At 40.8% G+C, this 15,726-nt stretch overlaps 2 protein-coding genes across 2 annotated transcripts in view; one reads left to right on the top strand and one right to left on the bottom strand.

Moving 5' to 3' along the window:
- Positions 1–12,051, top strand: part of LOC115197773 (aminopeptidase Ey) — a 33,634-nt gene extending 21,583 nt beyond the window's left edge. Inside the window, exons 24-40 of the mRNA XM_029759569.1 lie at positions 167–293; positions 396–550; positions 654–767; positions 936–1,079; positions 4,349–4,414; positions 4,653–4,718; positions 5,148–5,323; positions 6,934–7,010; positions 7,156–7,283; positions 7,384–7,439; positions 7,538–7,685; positions 7,800–7,891; positions 7,989–8,099; positions 8,252–8,419; positions 9,675–9,815; positions 10,454–10,535; positions 10,765–12,051. Of these exons, the coding sequence (XP_029615429.1) occupies positions 167–293; positions 396–550; positions 654–767; positions 936–1,079; positions 4,349–4,414; positions 4,653–4,718; positions 5,148–5,323; positions 6,934–7,010; positions 7,156–7,283; positions 7,384–7,439; positions 7,538–7,685; positions 7,800–7,891; positions 7,989–8,099; positions 8,252–8,419; positions 9,675–9,815; positions 10,454–10,535; positions 10,765–10,917 (2,004 nt within the window). The 3' untranslated portion in view covers positions 10,918–12,051. The remainder of the gene's footprint in view (positions 1–166; positions 294–395; positions 551–653; positions 768–935; positions 1,080–4,348; positions 4,415–4,652; positions 4,719–5,147; positions 5,324–6,933; positions 7,011–7,155; positions 7,284–7,383; positions 7,440–7,537; positions 7,686–7,799; positions 7,892–7,988; positions 8,100–8,251; positions 8,420–9,674; positions 9,816–10,453; positions 10,536–10,764) is intronic.
- A 1,830-nt stretch (positions 12,052–13,881) lies between these two features.
- LOC115197772 (mesoderm posterior protein 2-like) lies at positions 13,882–15,020 on the bottom strand. The gene is made up of 3 exons (XM_029759568.1): positions 15,003–15,020; positions 14,114–14,797; positions 13,882–13,932 (listed from the first exon to the last, which is right to left on the bottom strand). Exons 1-3 carry the CDS (start codon positions 15,018–15,020, stop codon positions 13,882–13,884), a joined length of 753 nt encoding a protein of 250 aa, XP_029615428.1.
- Between the last annotated feature and the right edge of the window lie 706 nt (positions 15,021–15,726).

Below are 15,726 nucleotides of genomic sequence, written 5' to 3'. Positions count from 1 at the left end.
TACAAGGTACTGAGCCTGTGGATGTATCGTGTACTTTCTCAACAGTAATCTAACCAGTGATGATTCTTGTCCATGTTGGGTGGGTGTTTACAGTACAAAGTGTACTGTAAGGGTTTACATCAGTAAGAGTTGTGATTGGAATAAGTCTCCTGGCCTGTCCGTGCAGATTCGGATCTGGGCTCGTAGAAAAGCCATCAGTGAAGGACATGGAGAATATGCGCTCAATCTAACAGGACCAATCCTGTCCTTTTTTGAGGTGTATTACAATGCCACCTACCCTCTCTCCAAATCAGGTAAGATTTTAAATTGACCACGTGATTTGCAAATGATATCATCATGATATGATTTGGAAAATAAAATAATTGTTGAATTTCTTTTCAAACATCCCTGTATAGACCAGATTGCCCTTCCTGACTTCTATTTTGGGGCCATGGAGAATTGGGGACTAGTTACCTACAGGGAAACAAATCTGCTTTACAATCCTATAACATCCTCCAATGGAAACAAAGAGAGAACAGCCACCATCATTGCACATGAACTTGCACACATGGTAGGATACAGTCCAGGGAATCAGACTATCATTGCTCGTTCTTAAAAATATGAATTCAAACATTAATTTCATTTTTATCTGTCATGGTCTTTCTTTTTGTCAGTGGTTTGGAAATCTAGTGACCCTGAGATGGTGGAATGAAGTCTGGCTGAATGAGGGCTTTGCATCCTACGTGTCTTATCTTGGGGCTGATTATGCTGAATCCACTTGGAACGTGGTAAGGTTTCCCATTAAAGACAAGACACGCATCCATCCCCTCCCGTTAGCATTTAATAAAAAGGTGATAGTGGTGCCAAATGTGACTAGTAATCTACCTTTCTGTGTACAAGCAGTCACTGAAAGTCACATGTACAGTATACTACAGCCCTATGTTTCTCCTCCACAGAAAGATCTCATAGTTCTTGATGATGTGCACAGGGTGTTTGCAGTGGATGCCCTGGCTTCCTCTCACCCCCTGTCCTCCAAAGACGATGACATCCAGAAGCCTGAGCAAATCAGTGAACAGTTTGATGTCATCTCTTACAGCAAGGTAAACATAAGACAATACGAACTCAGTCAAAACATTTATGTACAGTGCCTTCAGAAAAGTGTTCATACCACTTTACTTAATCTACATTTTGTTGTGTTACAGCCTGAATTCAAAATGAATTACATTTAAAAAATCCACCCATCTACACACAATACCCCATAATGACAAAGTGAAAAGCAGAGATTACAGCTGTGAGTCTTTCTTGGTTAGTCTCTAAGAGTTTCCACACCTGGATTGTGCAACATTTGCACATTATTCTTTCCAAATTTCTTCAAGCTCTGTCAAATTGGTTGTTGGAAATTGCTAGACAACCATCTTTCCATAGATTTTCAAGTAGATTTAAGTCAAAACTGTAACTCTGCTACTCAGGAACATTCCCTGTCTTCTTGGTTTATGTTGTTTTAGCAACTACAGTGTAGATTTGGCCTTGTTTTAGATTATTGTCCTGATGAAATGTTTATTCATCTCCCAGTGTCTGGTGGAAAGCAGACTGAACCAGGTTTTGCCTGTGTTTAGCTCCATTATGTTTCTTTTTTATCCTGAAAAACTCCTCAGTCATTAATGATTACAAGCATACCCATAGCATGATGCAGCCACCAGTATGCTTGAAAATATGAAGAGTGGTAGTCAGTAATGTGTGGTATTGGATTTGCCCCAAACATAGCATGTTGTATTCAGGACAAAAACTTAAATGCCTTGCCACATTTTTTGGAGTATTACTTTAGTGCCTTATTGCAAACAGGTGGCATGTTTTGGAATATTTGTATTCTGTACAGGCTTCCTTCTTTTCACTGTGTTATTTAGGTTAGTATAGTGGACTAAGTACAATGTTATTGATCCATCCTCAGTTTTCTCCTATCACATCCATTAAACTCTGAAACTGTTTTAACGTCACCATTGGCCAACTGAGTTAGGAATGACACCTGCATCTTTGTAGTGACTGGGTGTATTGATACACCATCCAAAGTGTAATTAATAACTTCACCATGCTCAAAGGAATATTCAATGTCTGCTTTTTTTTAACCCATCTGCCAATAGGTGCCCTTCTTTGCAAGGCATTGGAAAACCTCCCTACTCTTTGTGGTTGAACCTGTGTTTGAAATTCACTGCTCAACTGAGGGACCTTACAGATATAGAAAGTATTCAGACCCCTTCCCTTTTTCCACATTGTTACGTTAGCCTTATTCTAAAATGGATTAACTAAAATGGATTAAATAAAAATCCTCATCAATCTACACACAATTCCCCATAATGACTAAGCGAAAACAGGTTTTTAGAATGTTTGCAAATTTATAAAAACAGAACCTTATTTACATAAGTATTCAGACCCTTTGATATGAGACTCGAAATTGAGCTCAGGTGCATCCCATTTCCATTGATCATCCTTGAGATGTTTCTACAACTTGATTGGAGTTCACCTGTGGTAAATTCAATTGATTGGACATGATTTGGAAAAGTAAACATATATAAGGTCCCACAGTTGTCAGAGCAAATACCAAGCCATGAGGTCAAAGGAATTGTCCGTAGAACTCCGAGACAGGATTTTGTCGAGGCACAGATCTGGGGAAAGGTACCAAAAATGTCTGCAGTATTGAAGATCCACAAGAACACATCGGCCTCCATCATTCTTAAATGGAAGACATTTGAAACAACCAAGAACCCGATAGTCACTCTGACAGTGCTCCAGAGCTCCTCTGTGAAGATCGGGGAACCTTCCAGAAGGCCAACCATCTCTGCAGCACTTCACCAATCAGGCTTTTATGGTAGAGTAGCTAGACGGAAGCTAGTCCTCAGTAAAAGTCACATGACAGCCACTCGAAATTTGCTAAAAAGGCACCTAAAGGACTCTCAGACCATGAGAAACAAGATTCTCTGGTCTGATGAAACCAAGATTGAACTCCTTGGCCTGAATGCCAAGCGTCACGTCTGGAGGAAATCTGGCACCATCCCTACAGTGAAGCATGGTGGTGGCAGCATGCTGTGGGGATGTTTTTCAGAGGCAGGGACTGGGAGACTAGTCAGGATCGAGGGAAAGATGAAGGGAGCAAAGTTGAGAGATCCTTGATGAAAACATGCTCCCGAGCGCTCAGGACCTCAGACTGGGGCGAAGATTCACCTTCCAACAGGACAACGACCCTAAGCACACAGCCAAGACAACGCAGGAGTGGCTTCGGGACAACTCTCTGAATGTCCTTGACTGGCACAGCCAGAGCCCAGACTTGAACCCGATCTAACATCTCTGGAGAGACCTGAAAATAGCTGTGCAGCGACGTTCCCCATCCAACCTGACAGTGCTTGAGAGGATCTGCAGAGAAGAATGGGAGAAACTCCCCAAATACAGGTGTGCCAAGCTTGTAGTGTCATACCCAAGAAGACTCGAGGCTGTAATCGCTGCCAAAGGTGCTTCAACAAAGTACTGAGTAAAGGGTCTGAATACTTATGCAAATGTAATATTTCAGTTCTCTATTTTTAATACATTTGCTAAAATTTCTAAAACCTGTTTTTGCTTTGTCCTTATGGGGTACTGTGTGTAGATTGAGATTTTTTTTTTTAAATCCCTTTTTGAATAAGGCCGTAATGTAACAAAATGTGGCAAAAGTCAAGGCTTCTGAATACTTTCTGAATGCACGGTATTTGCATGTGTGGGGTACAGAGTTGAGGTAGTCATTCAAAAATCATGTTAAACACTATTACCACACACAGAGTGAGTCCATGCAACTTATTATGTAACTTGTTAAGCACATTTTTACTCCTGAACTTATTAAGGCTTGCCATAACAAAGGGGTTGAATAATTATTTACTCAAGACATTTCAGCTTTTCATTTTTTATTAAATTGAACAAATTCTGAAAACATAATTCCACTTTGACATTATGGAATTATGCAGTAGATGCCAGTGGCATGGAGCTTCCTGGTACAGTGCATGACATCATGAACCACTGGGTCCTTCAGATGGGCTTCCCAGTGGTCACCATAAACACACACACACAAGCACTTCCTACTGGACTCTGAATATGTTGGGAGTGTACCACCATCTGACTTTTGCCAGTCACAAAAAAATAAAAATAAATGTTTCTTCATGCTGTAACACAACAAATGTGGAAAAATGTAAGGGTTGTGAACTTTCTTTTTTAAATAAAGGTTCAATAAAATGTGTCAATGTAGTGTTGTGAATGATAGTGTTCTACAACCTACACTCTTCAATTTCTGTTTCATTATTTCTGTTTTGAAAGCATTTTAGTTTTCAGCCATTTTGTACTCTCTCTACAGGGGGCATCAGTGTTGAGAATGCTGTCAGATTTTCTAACTGAACCAGTCTTCGTCCAAGGACTAAGTGTATGTATTTCTTACTGTCCCAAGGCACTGCTACAGCCCAGGATCTTCTCTTGATATGATACACATTTATCATAGTTATGTTAAGCATTAAGGAAAGCTGTTTGTATAGTCTGTGAGAGGGAAAACAAGTGAGTAGACCCCTTGGGCTCTGTGTTGGAAGTGAATTTCTCATTATTAACTGTAGAATATATTGCCTATGATTAATGGTTCTAAGTGCAGAATACATATTTTTCTCTAGAGCTACCTGAATCACTTTGCCTACGATAACACAGTGGGGACAGACCTTTGGGATCATCTACAACGGGTAAGTCCCTTAGAAACAATCAATAGCGTGCATTGGCTATTCCTATTTTCAACTTTGTACTGTTGGAATTAATGATTAATCTGTGGCAGTACTACACATTCCGTCAGAATGTGGAGAATATGTATTTATTTATTAACCTTTATTTAACTAGGCAAGTCAGTTAAGAACAAATTCTTATTTACAATGATGGCCTACCCCGGCCAAAACCGGACGACGCTGGGCCAATTGTGTGCCGGATGTGATACAGCCTGGATATTACGTGTGCCTTTACAGCAGCAAATGATACTGACCGAGCTCACATTGTATTTACAGTCATATCAATGAGAATGTGGACTTCTGAATTGTAGTTATTATGAAAATGCTGCCCTCCTATGGTTCAGGGAACATAATACTATCTCTAATCGTTCTCCTGTGTGTCTCCCTCTCTAGGCAGTAGATGACAGTGACATAGAACTTCCTGGTACAGTGCATGACATCATGAACCGCTGGGTCCTTCAGATGGGCTTTCCAGTGGTCACCATAAACACAGCCACTGGACTGATCACCCAGAAGCACTTCTTACTGGACCCTGATTCTGTGGGGAGTGTACCACCATCTGACTTCAAGTACGTCTGATTGGTCTGGAGAGACATACAGTTCCTTCGGAAAGTATTCAGACCACTTGACTTTTTCCATATTTTGTTATGTTACAACCTTATTCTAAAATGGATTAAATGAAACAATTTCCTCAGAAATCTACACACAATACCCCATGTTGGTTAAATGTATAGAAAACTAAAAATAGAAATAACTTATTTACATAAATATTCAGACCCTTTGCTATGAGACTCAAAATTGAGCTCAGGTGCATCCTGCTTCCTTTGATTATCCTTGAGCTGTTTCTGCAAATTGATTGGAGTCCACCTGTGGTAAATTCAATTGATTGGACATTATTTGGAAAGGCACACACCTGTCTATATAAGGTCTCACAGTTGACAGTGCATGTCAGAGCAAAAACCAAGCCATGAGGTCAAAGGAATTGTCTGTAGAGCTACGAGACAGGATTGTGTCGAGGCACAGATCTGGGGAAGGGAACCAAAACATTTCTGCAGCGTTGAAGGTCCCCAAGAACACAGTGGCATCTATCATTCTTAAATGGAAGAAGTTTGGAACCACCAAGACTCTTTCTAGAGCTGGCCGCCTGGCCAAATTGAGCAATCGGGGGTGATGGGCCTTGGTCAGGGAGGTAAACAAGAATGCGATGGTCACTCTGACAAAGCTTTAGAGTTCCTCTGTGGAGATGTGAAAACCTTCCAGAAGGACAACCATCTCTGCAGCACTCCACCAATCAGGCCTTTATGGTAGAGTGGCCAGACGGAAGCCACTTCTCAGAAAAAGGCACATGACAGCCCACTTGGACTTTGCCAAAAGGAACCTAAAGACACTGAGACCATGAGAAACAGGATTCTCTGGTCTGATGAAACCTGAATGCCAAGCGTCATGTCTGGAGGAAATCTGTCACCATCCCTACGGTGAAGCATGGTGGTGGCAGCATCATGCTGTGGGGATGTTTTTCAGCGGCAGGGACTGGGAGACTAGTCAGGATCGAGGGAAAGATGAACGGATTAAAGTAAAGAGAGATCCTCGATGAAAATCTGCTCCAGAGCGCTCAGGACCTCAGACTGGGGCGAAGGTTCACCTTCCAACAGGATGACTCTAAGCACACAGCCAAGACAACGCAGCAGTGGCTTCAGGACAAGTCTCTGAATGTCCTTGACTGGCCGATCTAACATCTCTGGAGAGACCTGAAAATAGCTGTGCAGTGACGCTCCCCATCCAACCTGACAGAGCTTGAGAGGCTCTGCAGAGAAGAATGGGAGAAACTCCCCAAATACAGGTGTGCCAAGCTTGTAGCGTCATACCCAAGAAGAATCGAGGCTGTAATTGCTGCCAAAGGTACTTCAACACAGTACTGGGTAAAGGGTCTGAATACTTTTGTAAAAATTTTATTTAATTTTTGCTTTGTCATTATGATATATTGTGTGTAGATTGATGAGGGGGAAAAAAACATTTGATAAATTTTAGAATAAGGCTGTAACCTAAAAAAATGTGGAAAAAGTCAAGGGGTTTGAATACTTTCCGAATGCACCGTATATGTAATGAGTGGTCATAGCATTTATGTATTACATATGAAAAATATATATAATAAAAAAGCCCAGTTCATTTTGGTGCCTAGGTACGAGTGGATAGTACCAATCAAATGGATGGACGCAGGAGTGGTTCAGAAAGAGATATGGCTGCTTGAGAAAGAGGGTACGGATACAGAAAACCTCTTAACTAGTGCCGTCTGTAGAAAACTGTGGACGAATATGAACACAGAAAATAGTCAGATGAAATAATATGCAGATTTGATCTACTATCTGTAGCTTCATTGTCATGAATTAATTTCCCCCCTCAGCCCTAAACAATAAATTGACAAGTGGTCACTGGGTACTAGCAAACATCAATGTGACTGGATACTACAGGGTTAACTATGACTGTGGCAACTGGGAACGTCTCCTCTTCCAACTGAGAACTAATCACCAGGTAAAATGAAAAACTGACTCATCACATTATGTTGGAAGGGTATTACTGTTATTTTGCTTCAATACAACATTGATAAGAGTCAGATTTTTTTCTCTTGCAGGTCATACCAGTTATCAACAGGGCACAACTTGTGGATGATGCTTTTAATCTAGCAAGGTTGGGGTTTTGACGTTTTTGAACCATCACAATGTCACAAAGTGTTGTGTGCATCATATTTTGGTGATTGTATTTCTAAACCTTATTTCCCTACACAGGGCAAAGTTCATTTCAACAACATTAGCTCTGAAAACGACAAAATACCTCTCCAAAGAAATTGAATATATACCGTGGGAGTCGGCTCTGAACAACTTGGATTATTTTTACCTCATGTTTGATCGCACTGAGGTCTATGGGACTATGCAGGTGGAGTGTCATTTATTTTGTGACAATTACACATGAGATATTTTGAGACTGATATAGATATACTGATCTCACTTTAATACATACGTAGCATCTTATTCTCTGTCCTTGTCATAGCATTATGTGAGGAATCTAGTGACACCCCTTTTTCAACACTTCAAGACTATTACTGCAGACTGGAGTAAAGTTCCTGATGGGCATAATGAGCAGTGAGTGGAATGACCCAGAGCATTGATATGGTGTATTTGATGTGGTCTGAAAGGAGTATAAGGCTTTGTAATAACAAGGAATACCTTTCACTTCCAGGTACAACCAGGTGAATGCCATTAGGATGGCCTGTAGCAGTGGACTGGTTGAGTGTCAGAATCTGACTAAAAGCTGGTACAGTCAATGGATGGCTGACCCTGACAACAATCTGTGAGTTCATATTGGTTATCCATTGATTTATAAACTATAGGAAGTGTCTGGTATCAATAATTTAGCCTATACTACCGTATATCTGGAATTTTTGCGTGGTTTTCAACAACAAAGAATACTACCCTGTAACAATGTAAAACATTTGATATCAGGATACATCCTAATTTGAGGATGACAGTGTACTGCAGTGCCATTGCAGCAGGCGGGGCTGTAGAGTGGGATTTTGGTTGGAACATGTTCAAGAATGCCACTATTGCCAGCGACGCAGACAAACTGATGTCATCTCTGGCATGTACTAAGGACCATGAACTTCTGAATAAGTAGGTTACATCTGGTTATTTTGTGAGGGTACTATTAGACATACAGTGCATTCGGAAAGTATTCAGACCACTTGATTCTTTCAACATTTTGTTGCGTTACAGCCTTATTCTAAAATTGATTAAATGTTTTTTTCCCCTCATCAATCAACACACAATACCCTATAATGACAAAGCCCAAATAGTTTTTTTAGAAATGTTTGCAAATGTATTCAAAATACTCAGTACTTTTTTGAAGCACTTTTGGCAGCGATTACAGCCTCGAGTCTTCTTGGGTATGATGCTACAAGCTTGGCACACCTGTATTTGGGGAGTTTCTCCCATTCTTCTCTGCAGATCCTCTCAAGCTCTGTCAGGTTGGATGGGGAGCGTCACTGCACAGCTATTTTCAGGTCTCTCCAGAGATGTTCGATCGGGTTCAAGTCTGGGCTCTGGCTGGGCCACTCAAGGACATTCAGAGACTTATCCCAAAGCTACCCTTGCACTGTCTTGGATGTGTGCTTTGGGTCGTTGTCCTGTTGAAAAGTGAACTTTCACCCCAGTCTGAGATCCAGAGCGCTCTGGAGTAGGTTTTCATCGAGGATCTCTCTGTACTTTGCTCCATTCATCTTTGCCTCGATCCTGACTAGTCTCCCAGTCCCTGCCGCTGAAAAACCCCTCCCTGAACAAAGGTCCTTCTCCCCCGATTGCTCAGTTTGGCCGGGTGGCCAGCTCTAGGAAGAGTCTTGGTGGTTCCAAACTTCTTCCATTTAAGAATGATGGAGACCACTTTGTTCTTAGGGTCCTTCAATACTGAAGAAATGTTTAGGTACCCTTCCTCAGATCTGTGCCTCGACACAATCCTGTCTCGGAGCTCTACGGACAATTCGTTAGACCTCTTGGCCTGGTTTTTGCTCTGACATGCACTGTCAACTGTGGGACGTTATATAGACACGTGTGTGCCTTCCAAATCATGTCCAATCAATTGAATTTACCACAGGTGGACTCCAATCAAGTTGTAAAAAAAGTAAAAATGTTTTCGCCTTGTCATTATGGGGTATTGTGTGTAGATTGCTGAGGAATTGTATTTATTTAATTCATTTTAGAATAAGGCTGTAACGTAACAAAACTTGGAAAAAGTCAAGGGGTCTGAATACTTTCCGAATGCACTGTATCATATTGAACTGTTGTTTTCGCTTTCCATTGTCTTCATATTGACAAATACAGTCAATTATAACAATCTGTCTAAACGTATCAATACTCTATGGACTCAATTCAGGTACCTGAGATACACTTTGGATTCAGACAAAATCCGTAAGCAGGATGCAACGTCTGTCATCGTGTACATCTCCAGTAATGTTGAAGGCCAAACATTGGCTTGGGACTTTGTGACACAGAACTGGGAGTACATGTTCACACAGTAAGTTGTACCCCAAAAGGCACTTATATCAGTAAATCAAATACAGTGAGTGTACAAAACATTAGGAACTCCTTCCTAATATTGAGTTGCACCCTCTTTTGCCCTCAGAACAGCCTCAATTCATCTGGGTATGGACTCTACAAGGTGTCCAAAGCGTTCCACAGGGATGCTGGCCCATGTTGACTCCAATGCTTCCCACAGTTGTGTCAAGTGGGCTGGATGTCCTTTGGGTGGTGGACCATTCTTGATACACACGGGAAACTGTTGAGCGTGAAAAACCCAGCAGTGTTGCAGTTCTTTACACAAACCGGTGCGCCTGGCACCTACAATCATACCCCGTTCAAAGGCACTTACATATTTTGTCTTGCCTATTCACCCTCTGAATGGCACACATACACAATCCATGTCTCAGTTGTCTGAAGTCTTAAAAATCCTTCTATAACATGTCTCCTTCCCTTCATCTACACTGATTGAAGTGGATTTAACAAGTGACATCAATAAGGGATCATAGCTTTCACCTGGATTCACCTCGTCAGTCTATGTCATGGAAAGAGCAGGTGATCTTAATGTTTTGTACACTCAGTGTATACTTGGTTTGTGTATGGACATTATTAACTTGTAATTGTCATATTTCCTAGGTATGGTGTTGGATCCTTCTCATTTGCCAATCTTATAAGTGGTGTGACAATGAGATTCTCAACTAAAGCTCAACTTGAGGAGGTAATGTTTTAATTGAAGTGTTTCAATGACTGGGTATACAGTACTTTCTTTAGCTGTACTGTTAAGAAATAGCTTACTTTATTAAGAATTGTACTGACTATATCTGTATTTATTTAATTCAACCCTTATTTTACTAGGTAAGTTGATTGAGAACACATTCTCATTCACACCAATGACCTGGGGAATAGTTACTAAGACTAAAATGTAACTTTGTTTTTCATGATGTCAGCTCCAGAAATTCAAGGAGGACAACTCTGAGATTGGTTTTGGCTCAGGGACCTTGGCATTGGAGCAGGCCATTGAGAGAACTACAGCCAATATCAAATGGGTGGATGAGAACAAGATGAAAGTGTGGGAATGGTTCTTGAGTGAGATTGCCTAAAAACTCCTCAATGCTTTGGTTGTCCAACAGGCTTAAATGTGTTATTTTACTATGGCAGACAAAGTGCTTGGATTATTTGCTGGGTTTTAATTTTATGTTAAACATCTAATGCTGGAGTTTTTATCTCAATATCAAATCATCAGTCACAATTAAGTACGTTGCTGTGATTGTTTTCAATTAAAATGGTCAAAAATAAAAATAGCTTCTTAGCAAAGAACTAAGAGTGACGGAGTGGTGATGGGAATACTGAAAACTAGCTGTTGGCAGAGAGGTTTGGAACTCTCTTATTGGTCTATTAACTAAATTACCGCCTGGTGATGACACCAGGCAGACCAAATCTCCATCCCACCAAAACAGGCAGAAATTTCAGGCGGTCTTTTTAAACAGCTGTTACAATAAAAGGGCATTATCATAATTTTCACAATTTCACAGAATTATTCCAACCTCGTAGTGTGGAAAGATATATAAAACACAGGGAAATCACGTTTTTGACTGCACTGGGCTTTTAAATCAGAAATGTTGGGGTAAGGTCAGCAACTTCCTGTTGATAACATTTAGTCAATATACCATATTTTTCTCTGTGGACCATACTGCAATTTCCCAGAGCACAATAATGTTATGAGTGTCTATGAACTTCTATTATTTTAGAGTTTCAGAGAAATAATTTCTATATGCTATTTAGTTGAAAAACAATAAACCTGTCCATTACAAAACGGTTGTCAAGCTGTCATGTTAATGGCCTTCAAAGTGTTGGCAAGAGCAAGTAGATGGGACAGATGCAGTGTGACATTCTGCCACTGACTGTCTGGGAATCAGGACACATGGACAGCAGGGGGACTAGCTGTCACCTTGACTCACCCAAAGCACATGCAGGGATTTAAGCTTTACCTGCCTAGTCTGACCACCCACCCCTTCTTTAAGGTTTACTCTACAAGCAATTTACAGTATATAATGGCTGTGCACAGAAAAACATACCCCATGACTGCCATCTTGATATTGGACTAACGTAGGCTACTGTAGATCAATAATTCTTGTGGAATCTGAAACCAAGATATTTCACTCAGAAAAAGCTACTCGTTTGAGTAAACATGGTGCTGTCTGTACTGAATGAATAACAAAAGAGGGCTTTTGCTGGGCTTATAGGTCTCATTTGTTTACTCAGGCCAGGAAGAAATGAAGCTTTATTGTCAATTAGCTCAATGTCCAGCCCCTGATAATCCTCTGAAACCCTTACAAGCCTCGTGATGGTTCAATTAACACCCCTGTGTAAGGAAGATTGAATATGTGTTTGATCTGCCATCCAGTACACACAGTTATTAGTTAGGCCTTCTAACATTTTACATTCACATACTAAAATGGTTGTGAGGGGAGTGATTGAATAATATATCAAATTTGACTTTTGTACTATGACTAGATACTATTGTATATATTTCGTATTGACGTTAAGCTGTATCACATCCGGCCGTGATGGGGAGTACCATAAGGCGGCGCACAATTGGCCCAGCGTCGCCTGGGTTTGGCCGGGGTAGGCCGTCATTGTAAATAAGAATTTGTTCTTAACTGACTTGTCTAGTTAAATAAAGGTTCAAAATACAAATTTAAAAAAGTTTTTGTCATGGGATGTTTATACCGTTTCCTCTCCAACCGCCTGTACGTACGTCAGCTTCGTTCCGTCTTCAACGCTCGAGGAAGAAACGCAGTTACAATTAGTTGCCAACAACCGGATGTATTCGTTTATCAGGGATACAGCTAATTCAACCTAGGTTCCTTTTCCGCTGAAAACCAAAAACTAGGGTCAGGCGTTTTCTTTTGCGACAGCTACGTTAGGTTAGGTTACAATACGCGACCTGCTGTAGCCTAATATGCAGATCTGTTCCGACTTACCTGTATATATTTTTGTAAATATCTTTCTCAATAGTTAACTCAAGTTTATTTTCATTTTACCGGGCGCCGTTTTTTTGTCCTATACAATAGGAATATGGCCTACTGTATAAAAAAAAGCATCCCTGCTGATTTTTTAAAATGATTTAACCTTTAAATAACTAGGCAAGTCAGTTAAGAACACATTGTTATTTACAATGTCGGCCAAACCCGGACCAATTGTGCGCCTCCCTATGGGACTCCCAATGACGGCCGGATGTCATGCAGCTTGGGTTCGAACCAGCTACTGTAGTGACTCCTCTTGCACTGAGATGGAGTGCTCTAGACCGCTGCGCCACACGGGAGCCCAGCAGGCAAAAATCTAATCTCTGGTTTGCAATGAAAATAATTTATGTCCTAAATAAAACTATCTATTGAGAAAGCAGGATGAAGGCAAAGCATTTTCATCGAATATTTGGCTACAGTAATGTTTGTAAAAAAATAGATTGGGCGAGGCTGAGGTGAGCTGAGCGCGAAGGTTGTTTGGCGATGCAGGATGATTCAGGGATACTACACGATTACAAATTGCAGAATATTTGTGCAGAATTAGCCTACTTTAGGTTAGTCCTTGCACGGGATTGGTGGTCTAATGTGTTAGAGTTAACTTCATCAGATGTTTTATCCTCATCATCAAGGGTCACTCGTTAACAAAGTTTAAACAAACAATGTTGTAGACCTGTTTATTAACCTCACTAAGGTAGGCACATTTGAAGTATTCATCAGTCAATGGATATATTTCATAAATTGTAATTAGGCTTACTGAAGGCCAAAACATGTTCGAGTTTGTTTAGTTATTCAAATAATAAAATACACAAAGCAATATTATTGTCTGTTTTTATTAAACATATGATCAAAGACACACATAAATTAGATTTAGAAAAATATAATCTCATAAATAGCTACATACATATATCATCACTTTCATTGAAACAATCAAGAATTGTCAGTATCACAGTTTATAAATAGATATTAGGTACATTTTTTGGTCCATAATGTTTCTGATCTAGGGCACTGTATCTTCAGGTGTTTTCACCTCTTCACTCATTATTGGTAGTAGGCCATATCAATGTCACTTTGGAACACCTGGTTGTGCATCTGTAGAAGAGAGTACATTCTTATTAGTTTCAGATAAAATGTAGAATTCAAAGAGGACATAGGATACAAACTATCTGCTTTATATATTGCTCTTTCTCAACAGAAGCATTGTTTGCTATTGGATAATATCAATTAGAAGATTACAGACAATATTATAGAGGTGATATAGAGGCATATTTACCGGATTTAAGGTCATGTCCTGATAGGAGACCGCTGACGTCAGGTAGTCTGGTTGTGGCTCTGTGTTGTTGGTACATGATGTGACCAGTGGCAGACAGTAATGATCATTGCTCTGGATGTTCCCCTGTAGTCTCTCCTGATACCATTTTCCAGACATAGAGCTTCCCTGAGGGCATTGTGGCATATACTGGCATGGTGTGGTTTCCATCTCTCTTTTCAGGCATGGCTCCTTCTCGCTGAGCTCTAGCTGCGCCGACAGGTGGGAGATGTAGCCGATGGTGAGGCGCAGGGTCTCGATCTTGGTCAGAGTCTGTCCAGCCGGAACCACAGAAGGGGGCAGGTAGGTCCTGAGGTGGTTGAGGGCTTTGGTCAGGTCTCTCATCCTCAGCTTCTCCCTCTCGCTGGCGCTCTCCCGCTTCTTCCCAGGGAACTTGGACCTAGACCTCTTCTCCTGAGCTGGGAGTTTTTCTATCTTCTTTCTTTTGGCAACATGGCTGATGCAGCCTGAAGCGTTGGAATCTTCCTTCTCCTGACCACCTCCCCACTGTAAACAAGGGGGAGAGAGGCAGAAGGAGTCAATGGAGGAGGCAGGTGACAGGCTACTACAGGCACTGTAATAACCAGGGTCGGAGCTGGGACAGCTCGGCTTCAGAAAGCCATCACTGTCCAGCAGATGCTCTCCAGCCTGAAGAAACAAGAGTTTAGAGAAATCAACGGAATCCATTACTGCAGTGTTTTCTGAGCTATGAATGTCTGTCCTTGGAGAGGTTGTGAGGAGTACTGGAGGACCCCAGAGCTGCTCCCCAATTTATCCTACAGGCAGGTGTGATATGGCACCTTCAGGGTGCCTGGACTTCAAAGTGCCCAAGTACAGATCACACTAGACTTACGGGGTCCCTGGGAAACATCCTCCTAGAGCCAGGTGTTAGGTGGCAGGCAGATTAGAATGAAATCTGCATCAAGTTCAAGAATTCATGGTGGGAGAGATTATTGTTTTGAACAATTCACTAAATTGGGCAGTATCGGATAGGAATGTATTGATTATTTACATTTTTGGCAGCTTTTGAATATGCACAGAGGACAAAAACTGGTTGAATCAAGGTTGTTTCCACACCATAAAAAAAGCAATGTGATGACGCTGAATCAATGTGGAAAACTGATTGGATTTGCAAAAAGTCTTTTTTTTTTCAAACAACTTTATTTATTTTTGGTTGATTTCACAGTGAAATTATTTGACAACGCAACCAAATGTAAATCAAAACTAGACATTGAACTGACGTCTGTGCCCAGTGGGTGGGGACTGTTAAAAAAAAGTTATAATTATTATATTTGTGTTTTGGAATACAGATTATGCAAATAACTATTAAAAACCCAAATACTATCCTATATCTACATAACACGTTGCTGGCCTTCAGCAGAATCTTATCATTCTCAATGACCAATAGTCCCATGGCAGCAGCCCTCACTGGTAAAAGAAGTGTGCCAGCTGTAAAGTGTGAAGTTCACACCTCTCCTCTGTTTAGACAAGCAGACAACTCCTACACTGCCTTGGGAAACAGAGAGAATATAGCTGTTTGGACTATTATTTGCCAACCATATTGTTTGTTTTTTCTC

This window comes from Salmo trutta, chromosome 7 (genome assembly GCF_901001165.1).
Source record: "Salmo trutta chromosome 7, fSalTru1.1, whole genome shotgun sequence".
NCBI lineage: Eukaryota > Metazoa > Chordata > Actinopteri > Salmoniformes > Salmonidae > Salmo > Salmo trutta.
Note: the sequence above shows the minus strand (reverse complement) of the source record. Positions and strands in the feature narration are given on the sequence as shown.